Genomic DNA, 16,104 nt, shown 5'->3' on the forward strand with positions numbered 1-16,104 from the left:
ACCAAATTTTACTTGGCTGATGGCTGACTATTCTTATTTATCCTGTTTCATAAAGGGGTTGGTTTTGTGCTTTGTATATAATATGCACCTCTTATTGTATCATGATGATGCTGTTGATGAGGAACAGGATGAGCAGCCTTGCTTTTCAGTTGCAGTGTTCATTTTGCCTATTATGAAATTTGAGTTAGTAGATCTTGGTTGCAAAAGATATAAATCTTCTCGTTGCCCCCAAATAATCTTCTCAAGTCTCTGTGGTTTATAATTGTTGTCGAAGTTCAATCAAGAGTTCTTCAAAGAACTCTTTGGAGTAGCGAACTAACCGTTTCACATTTTACTTATCAGTGTTGAGTTGTTACAGTGGGGCAATAATGTTAAAAGTTATCTGCTCAACTTGTCTAACAATTGAAGTAACTACTGAAGAGCAGAGAATGGGAGAGGTTTCTAAGAGTGGATTAAAAATTAAGCACTAATATGTTTCTGCTTTTGAATTGTGACATCTAGATGGTCACATGGTAGAGAACCAAAGGTATTATAAATACTTAAAGTAGATGATGCTTCTTTACGTATTATGTCATAAAGAAAGCCTCTAATTTTAAAATGTTTGGTAAACTGTACAAATGTCAACCACTATACAACCGTCATCTGTAAGAGAGTGCTGCCATTGTGGATTGTAAAGTATATGGAGCCAAAGAAGAAAGGAACAGGATGATATGTGTGATGCTTTGGTTAAAGAAGTGATGAAATGAAGTGGTTTAACACCTGCCTGAAGTGGTATGTTTCAAGTTCACCAAAAGGATGATTTCAGACCCTCTTGAAAAGAAGTGGGATCCTGTCTGATCCCCTTCCTTTTCACATTGTGGTTTTTAATTATAACCAAGTAATAATAATGGCAATGTTTTTTTGTGTATATCCACATATGCACATATCCACACACATGTCTGTGCTTCCCAAGATGCTTTAGAATGATTCAGACGGGAGTCATAAATGTCAGTCAATAATGGATTATAAACACAAGAGGAGCTAAGCATTCTGAAAATTTTGATGTTGGCATCATGGAGGAGTATCCACTGTGTTCATTTATAAACTCTCTCTTAAACAGAAAATGACTGAATGAATTCATTATGGATTTAAGCCTGTGTATTTCCTGTGTGTAGAAAATAAGCATTGCTTAATCACTTTATGTTAATGTAAAATTAAATAGTATAGGTATCATTGAAATATAACGAGAGTGCTTTGCCCTGCAGTTTTCTTTTCTTATAATACCTAGTCTCATTCATTTATTTTCTTGGGGCAGGTAGAAAGTTTGGAAAATGATATTCCCCTTTTCTTTCTTTTCAGTATCGTCAGTGAAGCAGGAGCATCAGTCTACAGTGTCAGCCCTGAAGCTAATAAAGAGATGCCAGGACTGGACCCTAATTTGAGAAGTGCAGGTAAGAAACTGTGGGTCATCACTAAAGCGTGTGATTTTGATATTTTGGACTTGTATTTGTAGCAAGCAAAATATTTAAATATCCAAGAAATTTTAGAAGATATATTGCAGTCATGTTAGAAAGAAAGTGTTTGATTGGAATAATACTGGGAATTATGGAAAAGAAGTAGAAGAATACTGCTTTTAAAGAACGCTGCATAGTATTCTAGAGTGTGGTGAAAAATTAGCCCAAAACATCTTTAGTAAAATTAAATGCTAGAGAGTTAATAGTAAAAACAATAAAATACTCAGTTCTCTTATTATTATTGCAAAATATTACTTATTACAGCTTTTTGTTGGAGGAAAGTAATATATTAACATAAAATATTTAAAGTGCAAATGTATGAACATGCACAGACTTTCAGGCTATAGCTAAATATTTGTTAAATGACCAGTTTCTCTTGCCTTGCTAATAGGAATTGTCATTACTATATTGTTTAAATCAGCCTGATTTGATTTTAGTTGTATAAAATTGCTTTGGTTTCTGTGATGTGGAATAGTTTAAATCTTATGTGTGAAGAAATTAAAGATATTTTGAGGGTTTCCTGGTGGCACAGTGGTTGAGAATATGCCTACCAATGCAGTGGACACGGGTTCAAGCCCTGGTCCGGGAAGATCCCACATGCTGCGTAGCAGCTAAGCCCATGCGCCACAGGTACTGAGCCTGCGCTCTAGAGCCCGGGAGCCACAACTACTGAAACCTGCGTGCCTAGAGCCCGTGCTCCGCAGCAAGAGAAGCCACTGCAATGAGAAGCCTGCAATGAAGAGTAGCCCCCGCTTGCTGCATCTAAAAAGAAAGCCTGCGCACAGCAACAGAGACCCAATGCAACCAAAAATAAATAAATAAATAAATTTATTTTTAAAAAAGATATTTTGGTACATCTAATGACAATAATTGGTATCACAAGCAAAATATAGATCTGGTCAGAGCATTTTCCTATGTAATAGGTGGATGTTTAGACTACTTTGTTAGAAGTGGCTTGTGTATGTGTGTTTACTGATTTATTTTTTTTTTAATGGATGTATAGTTGATTTACAATATTATATTAGTTTCAGGTGCACAGCATTGTGATCCAGTATTTTTACAGATTATACTCCATTATAACTTCTTACAAGATAATGGCTATAATTCCCATTGCTATACAATATATCCTTGTTGTTTATCTATTTTATATATAGTAGTTTGTATCTCTTAATCCCCCAATTTGGGGAAATTCCAAATTAGGGGAAATAGACTTTTTATTTAATTTTTTTTCCTTAAATATTCTCATCAAATTTCATTGACTGTTCTTGAAATCTACACCTGATGATACGTATTTGAAAATTTTTGCGTTAATCTAAAGTTAAAAACTTCTTTTTTGATCCAAAAGAACTTGTAGTTTCCCTTCAGTTGTTCATTTGACGACACAGTCCCCTGACTAACATGATCATCTTTTCTTTTTTCTTTTAAAAATATTTATTTTATTTATTTATTTTATTTTAATTTCTTTGGCTGCTTCGGGTCTTCGTTGTGGCATGCAGCCTTCTCTCTAGTTGTGACGTGTGGGTTTTCTCTCTCTAGTTGTGGCGCTTGGGCTCCAGAGCGCTTGGGCTCTGTAGTTTGTGGCATGCGGGCTCTCTAGTTGAGGTGCGAGGGCTTAGTTGCCCCAAGGCATGTGGGATCTTAGTTCCTCGACCAGGGATCAAACCCACGTCCCCTGCATTGGAAGGCAGATTCTTTACCACTGGACTACCAGGGAAGTCCCCTAAAATGGTCATCTTTTCAAACTCAGATCCCAGCTCAAAGTCTTGCTTCTTCAGTGAAGCTTTTCTCTGTGTCACATCAACTCAGTGTGGTCTCTGCCTCCTTGCCATGTTCTCTTTTGGTACTTGCCTTGTAATAACAATAGTAATAATAATAATAGGAGGAGGAGGGAGCTGCTAACACTAATCTTTTTAAAGCACTTAATATATATGAAACATTGTGATAAATACATTACCAGGATTATTTTATTTAATCCTCACAATTGCCCTATGAGTCATTTATTATTCCCACTTTACAGATGAGGAAACCAAGGCTTAATGAGGCCGCATAGCCAAGTGTGTACATAATATTTATGTACGTAACTTCTGTAATAAAAGGATACTTTTCTTTATAGAAAATAAAATTCAGAGCCTCCCAAGTGAGCACTGAAAGGTAATCATCCAACAGGGCATTAGAAAAATATTATATAGGAGGTAGCAGTTCCTCAGACTTCCCTTTGCTAAGGGAGCTGCTATTTCCTCTTCACCACTGGCCCATGTGGGTGCATAACTGCCACAGTATTATAAGGGAACAAGATCACAACATTCTAGCAAGACTATGAAAATAGGAAATAATAAAAAGGGGAATTGGTATATAGTCCTGGTTACTCTGATTTCAAAACCTAGTTGTGTCTTCAGTTTGTGATTCACTGCAGGTGTGCCATTTTTCTTTGTCTTAGCTTGTTTCCACATTGGCAGTGACTATGTTTGATCCATATCAACTCAAAACACCTACCTAGACATTCTGAGTCTTCAAAGTCTGGTCCTGGAAGCAAATATTGAAATTAACTGAGAGTCTCCACTCTTGGCTTTCTAGGCCCCACTTCCACTTCAGTTCCTTTTTTCTCACTAGGCATCTTTCTCTTTCCTAGTGATTGATGCCTGGGATGACTTCGTACTTCATCTGAGACCTGACCTATCTATGGGTGTGGGTTTTACCTTTCAACCCTCCATAAGTTTACCATATCAAATATAACAGAACCTCAACATTCATACAAGTGTTAAACGTATGTAAGAAAATGACCTTTATCTTACTACATCTTCTTGACCAGTTTATCAGCTTATTGAAAACAGAAGTTACCCTTATATGTGCTTACATTCCCCTCATAATAAATTCATTGTACTGAGACAGTTTAAATTGGATGGATAGAATAGTAGACAGTTGGTATTAAAAAGTTTATTATGGATTTCTGATTTAAAATGAAGATTAAATATACCTGTTACTCCTTCACTCTCTTCTGAAATCTCATTAAAATGACAGTAACTTGATAGAATGAAGGCATAAACTTACTAGGACAAGGAGAATGGGAGAGGAGATAACAGCAACAATAGTTTTGAAGCTGGAAACCGGATGAGATCTAGCCAACTTGAGAAAGTGGAATACTGAGACAGCATTGTAGAAAACAGAGCTAACCTGAAATAGATCGTAGAAACCCTAAAGACTCAGGAAATGCACTAAGCACCTTTAGAAGTGTCTTGGGAGGGCTGAGAATGGGTCTAAAATAAGAGGATTGATTGAAAGTCTGTTTAAAAAGCAGTGAGATCAAGTTAAACATAGAATATCATATAACCCAGCAATCCCACTCCTTGGTATATACTCAAAAGAATTGAAAACAGGTACTCAGCAAATACTTGTACACAGATGCTCATAGCAGCACTATTCACAATAGCCCAAAACTGGAAACAACCCAAATGTCCATCAGCAAGTGAATAGATAAACAAAATGTGGTCTATCCATACGATGGAAGGGTATTTTCAACCATAAGAAAGAATGAAGTAATGATACATGCTACAACATGGATGAACCTTGAAAACATGCTAAGTGAAAGAAGCTAAACACAAAAGGTCACATATTGTATGATTGCATATATGTGAAATGTCCAAAATGGGCAAATCTGCAGACACAGAGAGCTGATTGGTGGTTGCCAGGGGCTCGGGAGAGGGGACAATGAAGAGGGACTGTTTAATGTGTACAGGGTTTCCTTTGGGGGTGATGAAAATGTTTTGGAACTTGATAGAGGTGGTGGTTTGCACAATGTTGTAAGTATACTAAATACTACTGAATGATACACCTTAAAATGGTTAACTTTATGTTATGTGAATTTCACATCAGTAAAAAAAGAAGAAATGAATTAGACCTCCCATTCCACACAGTTGAGTAACTGTCCTTCTTCCACTTTTGCAGAAGACTGGAGAATTGTTCTCTAGAGAGGGTTAAACCGAAGGTTTCTACACTGGAGGACATGGGTTATAGGTGAGAGTGGGAATACCTACTAAAAAAAAGAGAGATTAAATAATTATTGACATGCTGTTGTAGATACCTTATGTGGGAGACTAGGAGATTCTGACTAACACAAGAGAAAACACCTAAAGAAACCTTATGTGGGAGACTAGGGGATTCTGACTAACACAAGAGAAAACACTTAAACAAACTGAGATCAGAGATTTCACAAAGAATTGGCCAAATCACCCTATAGTGAAGCCCACAGTTGACAAACCTCACCTTTGAGCAAAGCACTTACAGTCAGCTTTTTAGTACCCTACTCCTGATGGAAAGTCTGGGGTCACTTAACATGTAAGGAAAACTTATGCTATTAAAGACAGATGCCAAAATATGGGGTGGGAGGTGGGGTACACTACATGGAAGAAATAGAGACTATACAGAAAGAAGAAAAATAAAGAAAAAGTTTGATATCCTTAGAGAAAAGATATTTCTTTCAAATTTAAGGGTATATTTGCATAAAGTAAAATTCACCCTTTTTAGGTACACCATCTATGAATTTTGAAAAGCTTGTACTAGTCGGGTAGCCACAACCACTGCAGTCAAGATATAGAGTATTTATATTAGGTCAGCAGATTTGTCAGCTCCTTATTGAAAAATGTAATTACTAATTAGAGGATCAAGATTATAATAAATTTGCATTAAGAGCAATAAAACTACATTTTAATAAGCTTTTTAGTGAAAAAAATTCCAATTTGAAGTTGTTGAATGAAATAAGACAGCATGGGGATTCCTCTGTTGCTGTCTGATGGCAAGAGGAAGTATAAAAAAGAAGTGAGTATTGGACTTTAAAAATAAAGATTTCCACTTCGGTATTCTCAGATAACAGAGTAAGGCAAACTTTAAAGAGAACACAGTTTAGTACAGTCTTTTAAGCAATACATTTATTTGCTCTAGAAGCTTTAAGCTTCTATGTATTTCATGGAACTGAAGACCAAAACCAATAGAACCCCTTTTGTTCTTTGGATATAAGATACCTTATGAATGAGGGGGAAATGTTGTTTTCAGTGCTACTGCATATGGCTCTCTGGTTGCTTACCTTTTAGGATGATAATCTTCACTCGGTCGAAGCTCCTTTTCCCTGCTTTTTACTGTCTTCCTTTACACAATATGTTTCATTACCGTTTAACAAATTACCATTTATTAAAAACAAAATTCCTATATGTACTTTTTTCCCTTTTTCCTTGGTCTGTCTAGTCTGCTACAATGCAAGACTCAATTACTGTGGCTTATAATATGACTTGCCTTAATGTTTTTTTTAATTGCACTTGTCCTATGCATTTCTTCCTTTCTATGTAAACTTTAGAGCCATTTAACTAATATTTTTCAAACTCTGTAGAAATACAGTGAAATTCCATTAAATTTATACCTTCATCCAGGTTATGCACATTTTATTTTTCTTACTCACCTGCAGTACACACACACACACACACACACACACACACACCACAGACAGTGAATGGATTCTCCTTCATGATATTTTCTTATTGCTTGTTGATGGCATATGGTGGAGCATCAGTTTTTGTCTGGGTGTCTTGACACCAGCCAACTGATTGAAATCTTATTAGTTCTGATATTTTTTCAGTTGACTTGCTTGGGTTTTCTAAGTAGACAGTCATCATCTGCAAGTAATAATCTAGTTTCTGTCTTTTGAGTAATTATACCTTCTTTCTTTTCTCTTCCAATTGCATTAACTAGAACTTCCTAAACAGTGGTAAATAGTCGCAGTGATACAGAGAAATGTGGACGTTACCTGTGGGCAAAATAGTCAATATTTGCCATACATTTGGACAAACTGCATTTAAAAAATACATAACAACTTCATTGAGATATAGTTTACATAGCATACATTTACCCTTTTAAAGTATATGTCATCATTTTTTAGTATAGTCAGAGTTGTGTAACTATTGCCACTATCCAATTTTAGAATATTTTCATCGCCCCTAGAATCCCTATACCCATTAGCAATCGGTCCCCCTTCCCCTCTTCTTCCCAATCCCTGGAAAACACTAATCTACCTTCTGTCTCTGTGGATTTGCCTATTCTGGATATTTCGTATAAATGGAATCATTACAATATGAGGTCTTTTGTGATTGGCTGGCTTCTTTCACTTAGCATAGTGTTTTCAAAGTTCACTCATGCTGTAGCATATATCAGTACTCCATTCCTTTGTATTGCCAAATAATTTACCATTATACAGGTACACCACATTGTATTCATCCATTTATCAGTTGTTGGATATTTGGGTTGTTTTCACCTTTTTGGCTATTATGAATAATGCTGCTGTGAACATCCATGTACAAGATTTTATGTAGACCAATGTTTTCATTTCTTTTGAGTATGTACCTAGGAGTAAAAACTTGGGGACACAGGGACATAGGGTAACATGTTACATAAGTAACATGTTCCAGAAGTCTTTCTGACTTCTTCTGCTATACTTTCCTCACCATTCCTTCTCTGCCTCTTTCACCATTTCCTCCTTCTCTTTTCTGTCTCAAAATATGAATGTGCCCCAAGTTTTTGGGCCATGATTCTTACTCCCTCTTCTTTTTTTTTTTTATCAGCAATCTGTTAAACTCCTTTTGCCTGAACTACTTATCTGTCTCTTACTTTCAGAAATCTGTTGTCAGCCTGATCATTATTACTGTTTATTGCATAACCCTTCTCTTGATTATCCTGCCAGCAGGAAAACACCACCATCTTTTCTCCAAAGCCTGAGCGTACTACTTTTCGAATTCTACTTTAAACAATGTTCATCTCTCTCCCTCCTCCTGCCTCCCATCTCTTCCATGCTTGGGTTTCTATGCTACACAGAATGAACAGCATCTGAAAGTGAAATGCCAATTCTAGAAATACTAGATCTATGTTGGGGGTTGTTTACTGGGTACAGTGTAACTCCAGAAGCCATTGGGACTTATTGTAGAATTAATATGTTATCTAGAAGCCATCATTTTAAATCCATTGTTGCTAATATTTAGCAGTATTAGGATGAACAAAGGATACACTGGCAGTGAACTGTTAGGAGGGCATCCAGTATAAAATAGTTTAAAAGCCTTTTGTGTATTTCAGAAATGTTAAAATATGGGATCTACTCACACAATTTCTAAGTTTAGGTTTTCATAATGTGGGTTTTCTGAAGGTGTAGATTTGAGAGATTTACCTATTATTGATATACTTTTATTGAATTTCTAATATTGCCTTCCTACACAGCAAACGTTCTGATGCCTGTTACCTTAACTTGGTCTACTGTTGTGGGTTGTTTTTTTAATCCGAAAATATTTTGGCAATGTATGTACGTGTTTGAAAATCACTCTTATTGTATAATATATGTAAAGGCTAGAATAAAGAAATAATACAGTTGAGTTGTCCCTTGGTATCCACAGGAGATTGGTTTCAGGACCCGTCTCAGATACCAAAATCCAAGGATGCTCAAGTCCCTTATATAAAATAGCATAGTATTTGCATATAACCTATGCACATCCTCCAATATACTTTGAATCATCTCTAGATTACTTATAATACCTAATACAATGTAAATGTTATGTAAATAGTTGTAAGTGCAATATAAATAGTTGCTGAGAGCATCAAATTCAAGCTTTCCTTTTTGGAACTTTATGGAACTTATTTTTCGAATATTTTTGATCCATAGTTGGTTGAATCTGTGGATGTGAAACCCACAGATATGGAGGCCTGACTATTTGGTTTTAGAGGATATCAGGTATTTCTCTGGTGGCATATGTTTTCATATGACTATAAATGTGGTTATTAAAGGAAACCATTTCTCCTATAACCTGGCATGCTTGCACTAATTAACTTTTTATGAGATTTGATGAGAAAGGTGTATGTGAAGGCCTTGGAATCCCCATCTCTTCTGTGGGAGAAATAGGCAGATTGTAAAACATCAGCTTATTGCTCTCTAAGCTTACTTTGCAAGCTGCCATTGTCACTGTCTGTTAGCAGTAATCATAAAAGATATGAAAAAGACTTGAATGTGCAGTGAACTTTACGTTCACAGTAGATCTTATCTCTGATGAGAGGTGGCACAAATCACTGACTGGAGAATCTGATAGTTACGTCTAAGAAGTTGGCTTCTTTTACCAGACCTTGAACAGTTTAACACGAAAACAGGCATGGGGTTTCCTTTAATGGCCTTAGTGTTTTTACTTAATGAATTTATATTTCATCCAACCTTCTGTATGAGTAGGTGACACTGACTAGCTTTCATGTGTTTAGAAAATAAAAGCTGTTCATTTGTAAACACTCAATGCAACTAAATTTCTTTTCTCTAACTAAATCTATCTTATAAGCTAAATTAGTTATGAGATTTTGTTAATAACATATGGCTTTTAAAAAGATGATAATAAATGATGACTAAATAAAAATCATGACACGAAGGATGTTTAAAGTTAACTCTCAAGTCTCTTAAAAATGGAAAGTAATGGTCAAGAAAGAGACTGTGCATGTGTTAGGAACAAGCAGTTGGGACGTAGATCACTTCTCAGACTAATCTTGCAATCATATTCAAGGTGATTCAAGAGTATTCACGAATCAACTAACAATCTCTGATTGCAATAAGATATGATTCTATCATTTACTCATCTTTATCAGGATATAGTCCTAATAAGCATATTTAATGTACAAATGTGTATCATGTTTATAGCAATGCAGGATTATTTAAAAGTAAAACAAATATCTACTTGTTCTTTAAAGTGTGAGGTGCCCTACTATACTATATTTAAAGAACGAACAGGTAATTGTATAAATATAGCAACTAAGTGTTTTATTTGTTTTTCCAAATGTATAACCCTTTCAGTGTGTTCGTGCTCAAGAATACCTAGGAGTTCTGGTGATATAATTAATCCTGAAATTTTGCATTCACTTTTTGTGTGGAAAAAAAAAAGGAACTCTGAAACTTGGTTAAATTGTTGGCCTCCTTGGGGGGAGGAATAAAGAGGGATAACTATGCATTATGAGGAACTAAAATAGTAATTATCTGGATACTGCTTTTACATTAAGCCATACTTGTTTTCTGATTCTGTTTTTTCAGTTTCCATAGCAAGGCGTGTACAAGATCCATTAGCTGAGCTAGTGAAAATTGAGCCGAAGCACATTGGAGTTGGAATGTATCAGGTAAAGCAGTGTGGATCATTTAATTTGTGAAATCCATCAGTACAGAGACAGTACTCAAACTTGGCATAGTAATTGTCCGTGGGAATAAGTTCCCATTTTCAAAGGTTATACAGTTTGTGGAAAGGTAGTCTATGTGTTACAAATTATTCGGGAAGGAGGGAGGTTTTTTTTCCTGGTCTTTATGATTTTGATTAAGGCTCATAATGGACTATAATCAGTTTAAAGACTATTAAAACTCTAGATACGACTAGTAACTTAATCTGAAGAGCCTCTCCTTTTAATGTCGCTGTAAAAATGGAAGGGGTGTGGAGAAAGGGGGGTATGTTGCCTCTTTTTCTAAACCAGTATGAGCTATTGATCTTTCAGGAAGAAGCCTTTGGTACCTACTGTGATTTTTTTTCCTGTTTTCATTCCTATTTGAGTATTATAGTTAGTTTTTGGTCATTGCCCAGTATGAGCTAAAACCTTTCATTTTTGTTACTGTTTAGTAGTAATAGTGCTTCTTGGTGTTGCCGCTGTATTTTCAGTTCTTGAGATTGTGTTCCTTAGGCAATTGAGGGCAGCACTAAATCTTGGCAAAATGAATCCATGTTGGCTTAAGTGGTCTCCAGAAACCTCAAGTTGAATTATTTTCTCTTTGATGAAAGTTCTTCTTAAGGCTGAAATAGAATATTACTCTCTATATAATTTTCATGAGATTTGAGTGATAGGTACTATACTTTCTCTAAGGAAATATTATATGAAGTCATGGAATCTGTGGCCACTAGAAATGGAAGAGACCTTTGAGATCATACAACCCTACCCTCCTCATCTGACAGGAAAAGAAGCTGTGTCCTAGAGTAGTTAGGATTTTTACCCAGGCTCACACCGTCAAAGCCTGGACTAACCAGTCATATATTGGGACTTAACTGGAGTTTTCCCATTGTACAGCAAGTTAGACCAAGAGGCATCCAAACCTTTAACTGGACTTGTTCACTGGCGAGGATGCTTCCTAAAGGGACTGATCTAGCTACAGATAGATAAAATGCCTAGTAACTGAAGAGTATACCTCTTATAGCAGTTTTATGATATAGGCATCATAGTTAAGAGAAATTATAGTTATATTAATTTAAGGTGAAGTTATGGAAGTTATGGAATACCTCGGTTCCTTAGTGAAACAAAGGAAAGAGAGAGTCAAACTTATAGAGCCCAGGAGGCTAGTAACCTATTGGCATCAAAGTGGTCTTTAAGTAAATAGCAGGGACCTAGTCTCCAGATTTGGATTCAGAGATAGCATTTAACGTGAAAACAGTTTGGAATTCATTCCAACAGCAATGAGAAGTAAAGGAAGAGTTTTAAGCAGAGGAATGCCGTGATCTGATTTGTATTTTTAAATGTTGACTCTGACTACTCCAGGTGAAAGATAATGGTGGCTTGGACAAAGTTAATGGCAGTAGAAATGGAAAGAAGTTAAATCTATTTTTAGGGACTGCTTGGTAATAGTGAGGGAAAAGGAGTTGTGAAGAATTTGCTCCAAAGGTCCTGAGGATGCCTGAGTGGAGCAGATTTGGTGAGGATAAGGTTAGTAATTCAGTTTCAAACATGTTAAATTTGAGGTGCCTGTAAGAAATACAGGAAACTAGGAGTTGGATATACAAGTCTGAGATTAAGAGATATGGCCATATTAACATTGGAGTACAGACCATTTAGCAAATAATGACACTAAGAAAATGATCAAAATGGTGGGCAGAGCTCATGATATTCTAACTAAATTACCACCACCACTGGCATATGCACAACACCAAATTCCGTAAGATGACAGAAAGGTTGTACATATATATCTGTACCTATGTAAACACTCACTTACATGAATCAATTGATAATAGTCCGGGAAAAATAAGAAAGGGTCCCATCAGTGGGTAGAAATTTGAGGAACTCTTTAAAGATATTAAGCCTGAAGAATCACATCCACAGAAAAATGAAACATGGTGGAGCCACACCCAAAAATATATAGATCAGCAGGGTTCTCAAAGCAGAATCATATTCAAGTAGTGGGGAGGGGACCTGCAGGATTAGATAAGCAGGTGTCTATAGAGTGGCTAGGCCTGTGGAGACCCCCCTCCCTCAATATTCTGTGAGTCCCAGCTAAAGCACTGAGTATAACACAGAGGCCAGAGAGGCTGGGTGATCCCTCAAGTAACTTTTGATTGTCAGGAAGCTCAAGGAGTCTCTTCCTGGCAGGACAAACTCCTGACATGTACATGACACCTGGCATCATATCCCACATTATCACTCGAGGCACATGGTGCTTAACAGAAACAGCATACACAGACAAAGAGGGACTCTGAAACGATCTTGATGCCAAGAATCACTAAATGTTTGAGGAAAACCTATGATAGAAAAATGAGGCATCAAACTTAAAAAACTAACACCCAAAGAAACAATGAACAGGCAACAGACTCTGAAATAAGTTAAATTAACATTCACAGAGAGATAAGTGGTTATTGCATTTCTAAAACAAATATGGGATAGAATGAAATTAAACCAATGTAAGAATTTTAAAATATGATTGTTAAGATTTAAAAAAACCCCATATAAACAGGTGAAATAGAGTGGACACAGCTAAAAGCAAATTAATGAATTGGAAGATTGAGCTAAGAGATTCCTTCCTTAGAGTGCAGTCTTAAACTGAAAAAGGTGGGAAGCATGAACAAAAAGTCATATGATGTAGAGCTCCTTCTAAAGCTTCAACATTCATCTAACAGAAGGTTCAAATAAACAATGAGTGAAGGGGAGTTATAATCACAGAAATAATAGAATGAAATTTCTCCAGTTGACAGACAAGTCTTTTGAAAAGGCCTAATGAATACTGCATAAAAGAGTAACAAAAGACCTACACTCAGATGCCTTCCTGTGAAATTTCAGAATGCTAGTAATGAGGAGGAACTAACTAAAAGCTTCCAGAGAGCAAACATAGTTTATCTACAAAGGAAAGAATCAAGTTGACATCAGTCCTATTATTGGTAAAAAACAAGTAATAGAAGATAGAAATGCAGTAGTTTTGAAGTTGTGAGAAAAATTTTATTTTGAACCTATAATTCTATATTCAGGCAAACCAGCAATTCAGTGTGAGAGGAAAATAAAAGCATTTTTGGATCTGTAATGATTCACCTTCTCTGGTTGTTACAGACCTTCTTTGAAAGAATTATTTATGGAATGACTCCTGCCTAAAGTGTCGGAGGGAGGGTCGGGGGGATGGGGCGGGGAGGGGGAATGGAGGTCCGAAGAAGGGAAAGGCATGTTGTGAGGAAACAGGATCAAGGTAAGGAAACAGTGGAGAGCTTTACAATACACACATATCCAGTAAAGTGTATTTGTATTGTTGAGTCTCACAGTTTTTTAACTATAATGTTCATCTTTAAATATATTAGTCTGGATCAGATCAACTCAACATGAGAGGGTATAAGAAAAAGAAGTGATGAAGTATTAGGATTCTTTTTCAGGAAAAACATAGCAACACATACATTTAAAAACAGCTTTATTGAGATATAATCACAAATCATACATACATACATACTTGAATAAATTCACCCACTTAAAGTGTACAAGTCAAAGATTTTTAGTATATTCATAGGGTTGTGAAACTGTTACCCTTAATTTTTGAACATTTTCATCACCCCAAAAGGAAACCATTAGCAGTCACTCTCCAGCGCTCCCTTCTTCCCCAGCCCTAGAGCAACTGCTGATTTATTTTTTGTATCTATTGAGTTATCTATTCTGGATCTGTCATATAAATGAAATTATACAATATGTGGCCTTTTGTGACTGGCTTCTTTCCTTCAGTATAATGTTTTCAAGGTTCATCCATAGTGTAGCATGTATCAGAACTTCATTCCTTTTTATGGGTGATAGTATCTCATTGGATATATACACCACATTTTGTTTATCCATTTATCAGTTCATGGAAGTTTGGGTTATTTCCATTTTGGGGTCATTATGAATAATGCTACTATGAACATTTGTGTACAAGTTTTTATTTTAATTTATTTTATTTGGGGTGGGTAGATTTAGCATTTTATTTTTAAATAGGTATTGGTTAGTGAGCAACAAGAAATTATCATTAGATATTCAGTTCTTAGGTGAGCTAGCATTGTTCAGTGGATCCATCCCAAACTAGTCTATTGGCTTTTTATCTAGAGAGATATGGATGTATAGTAAAACTGTGTACAAGTTTTTATGATGTATGTTTTCATTTCTCTTGAATATATACCTAGGAGTGGATTTGCTGTGCTATGTAACATAAGTTTAAAGACAGATGATGAAGTAGGGAATTTATTGGCCACAAATATACATGTACATATAACTAGTACATATTTTATTATTAGAGTTTGGTATTTTCTTGTTGATTTGTACACATTTATATATTGGTTTATATAAAACATTTACAAAACATTGACAAAGAGCCTCTACATACCATTCACCATGGATGAAATATAAATTTCTCTCTTTATCAAACAAACCCAAATTAGACAAGGGGTTATTATTTCAACCTAACAGTTGAGTAAAGTTGTAATAAAGTGATAAATATCTGTACAAGTAAGAAGGGTACAGTGAAATGAGCATTCACAAACACTGCTGGTGGAAGTGTAAATTGTTATTTCTAGCAAATAGTTAATACCAATCAAGATGCACTTTAAGAAAAGGCATCCCTTTGACCTGGTAGTTCTTCCTTTAGGAGTCTCTTCTCAGGCAGTAATAAGAACTATTTCTAAAATTCACATACAAGTTTGCTGTTACAGCAAAATGTTGGAAGCAGCGACAATAGGAAAATAGTTAAATGAGTTATGGTATATCCACCAGTTGAAATATTTATACAACCATTAAAAATTTAGACTTTCAAGGCCGATTTAATGACATGAGAAATTGCTCTTGACATATTTTAAATTGCAGTAAAGTTGTTGATACAGAATTAAACCAATTTGTGTTTTAGAACTAGAGATGTGCATTTACATTGAAGAAAAAGGTAACTGGCTGGTGACTGATATTTATATCTTTGTTGGTGGTGTGATTAGGGAATCTTTTCTTTTCCTTTCCTTTCTTTTTTTTTTTTTTTACTTTTTTTCAAACTTCTTATAGTGATTATGTATTAGGAAAGATGTGCTGTAAAACAAATATCTGTTTCCATTTCCTAGCCGATGGGCCACTTAATTTTAAACCTTGATACAACAGACTTCCGGTACGACCAGAGTGGGGCTGGATTTCTTTTTAGTTGGGACCTTTAAGTGCTTTTAGTATAAATTTAATACTTACATTTATTCTGATTTAAATTATGAGTAGCCGGACAAACAGTGCTGATTTTAAAAATGAAAGCTGTTCAAAGAATGTTAAATAGATGAAATAATAGAAGCTATAATATTATTTCAATAGAAACTAAAATACTTTTGGTTTAATAACAGCTAAAATG

At 35.5% G+C, this 16,104-nt stretch overlaps 1 protein-coding gene across 5 annotated transcripts in view; it reads left to right on the forward strand.

The window, feature by feature from the left end:
* SRBD1 (S1 RNA binding domain 1) overlaps window positions 1–16,104 on the forward strand; it is a 221,141-nt gene that overhangs the window by 111,320 nt on the left and 93,717 nt on the right. For all 5 annotated transcript variants that reach the window (XM_060168674.1, XM_060168675.1, XM_060168676.1 and 2 more), the window contains exons 15-16: window positions 1,339–1,430; window positions 10,579–10,661. In XM_060168674.1, coding sequence (XP_060024657.1) covers window positions 1,339–1,430; window positions 10,579–10,661 — 175 coding nt within the window. The remainder of the gene's footprint in view (window positions 1–1,338; window positions 1,431–10,578; window positions 10,662–16,104) is intronic.

This window comes from Lagenorhynchus albirostris, chromosome 13, assembly GCF_949774975.1.
Source record: "Lagenorhynchus albirostris chromosome 13, mLagAlb1.1, whole genome shotgun sequence".
Lineage (NCBI taxonomy): Eukaryota > Metazoa > Chordata > Mammalia > Artiodactyla > Delphinidae > Lagenorhynchus > Lagenorhynchus albirostris.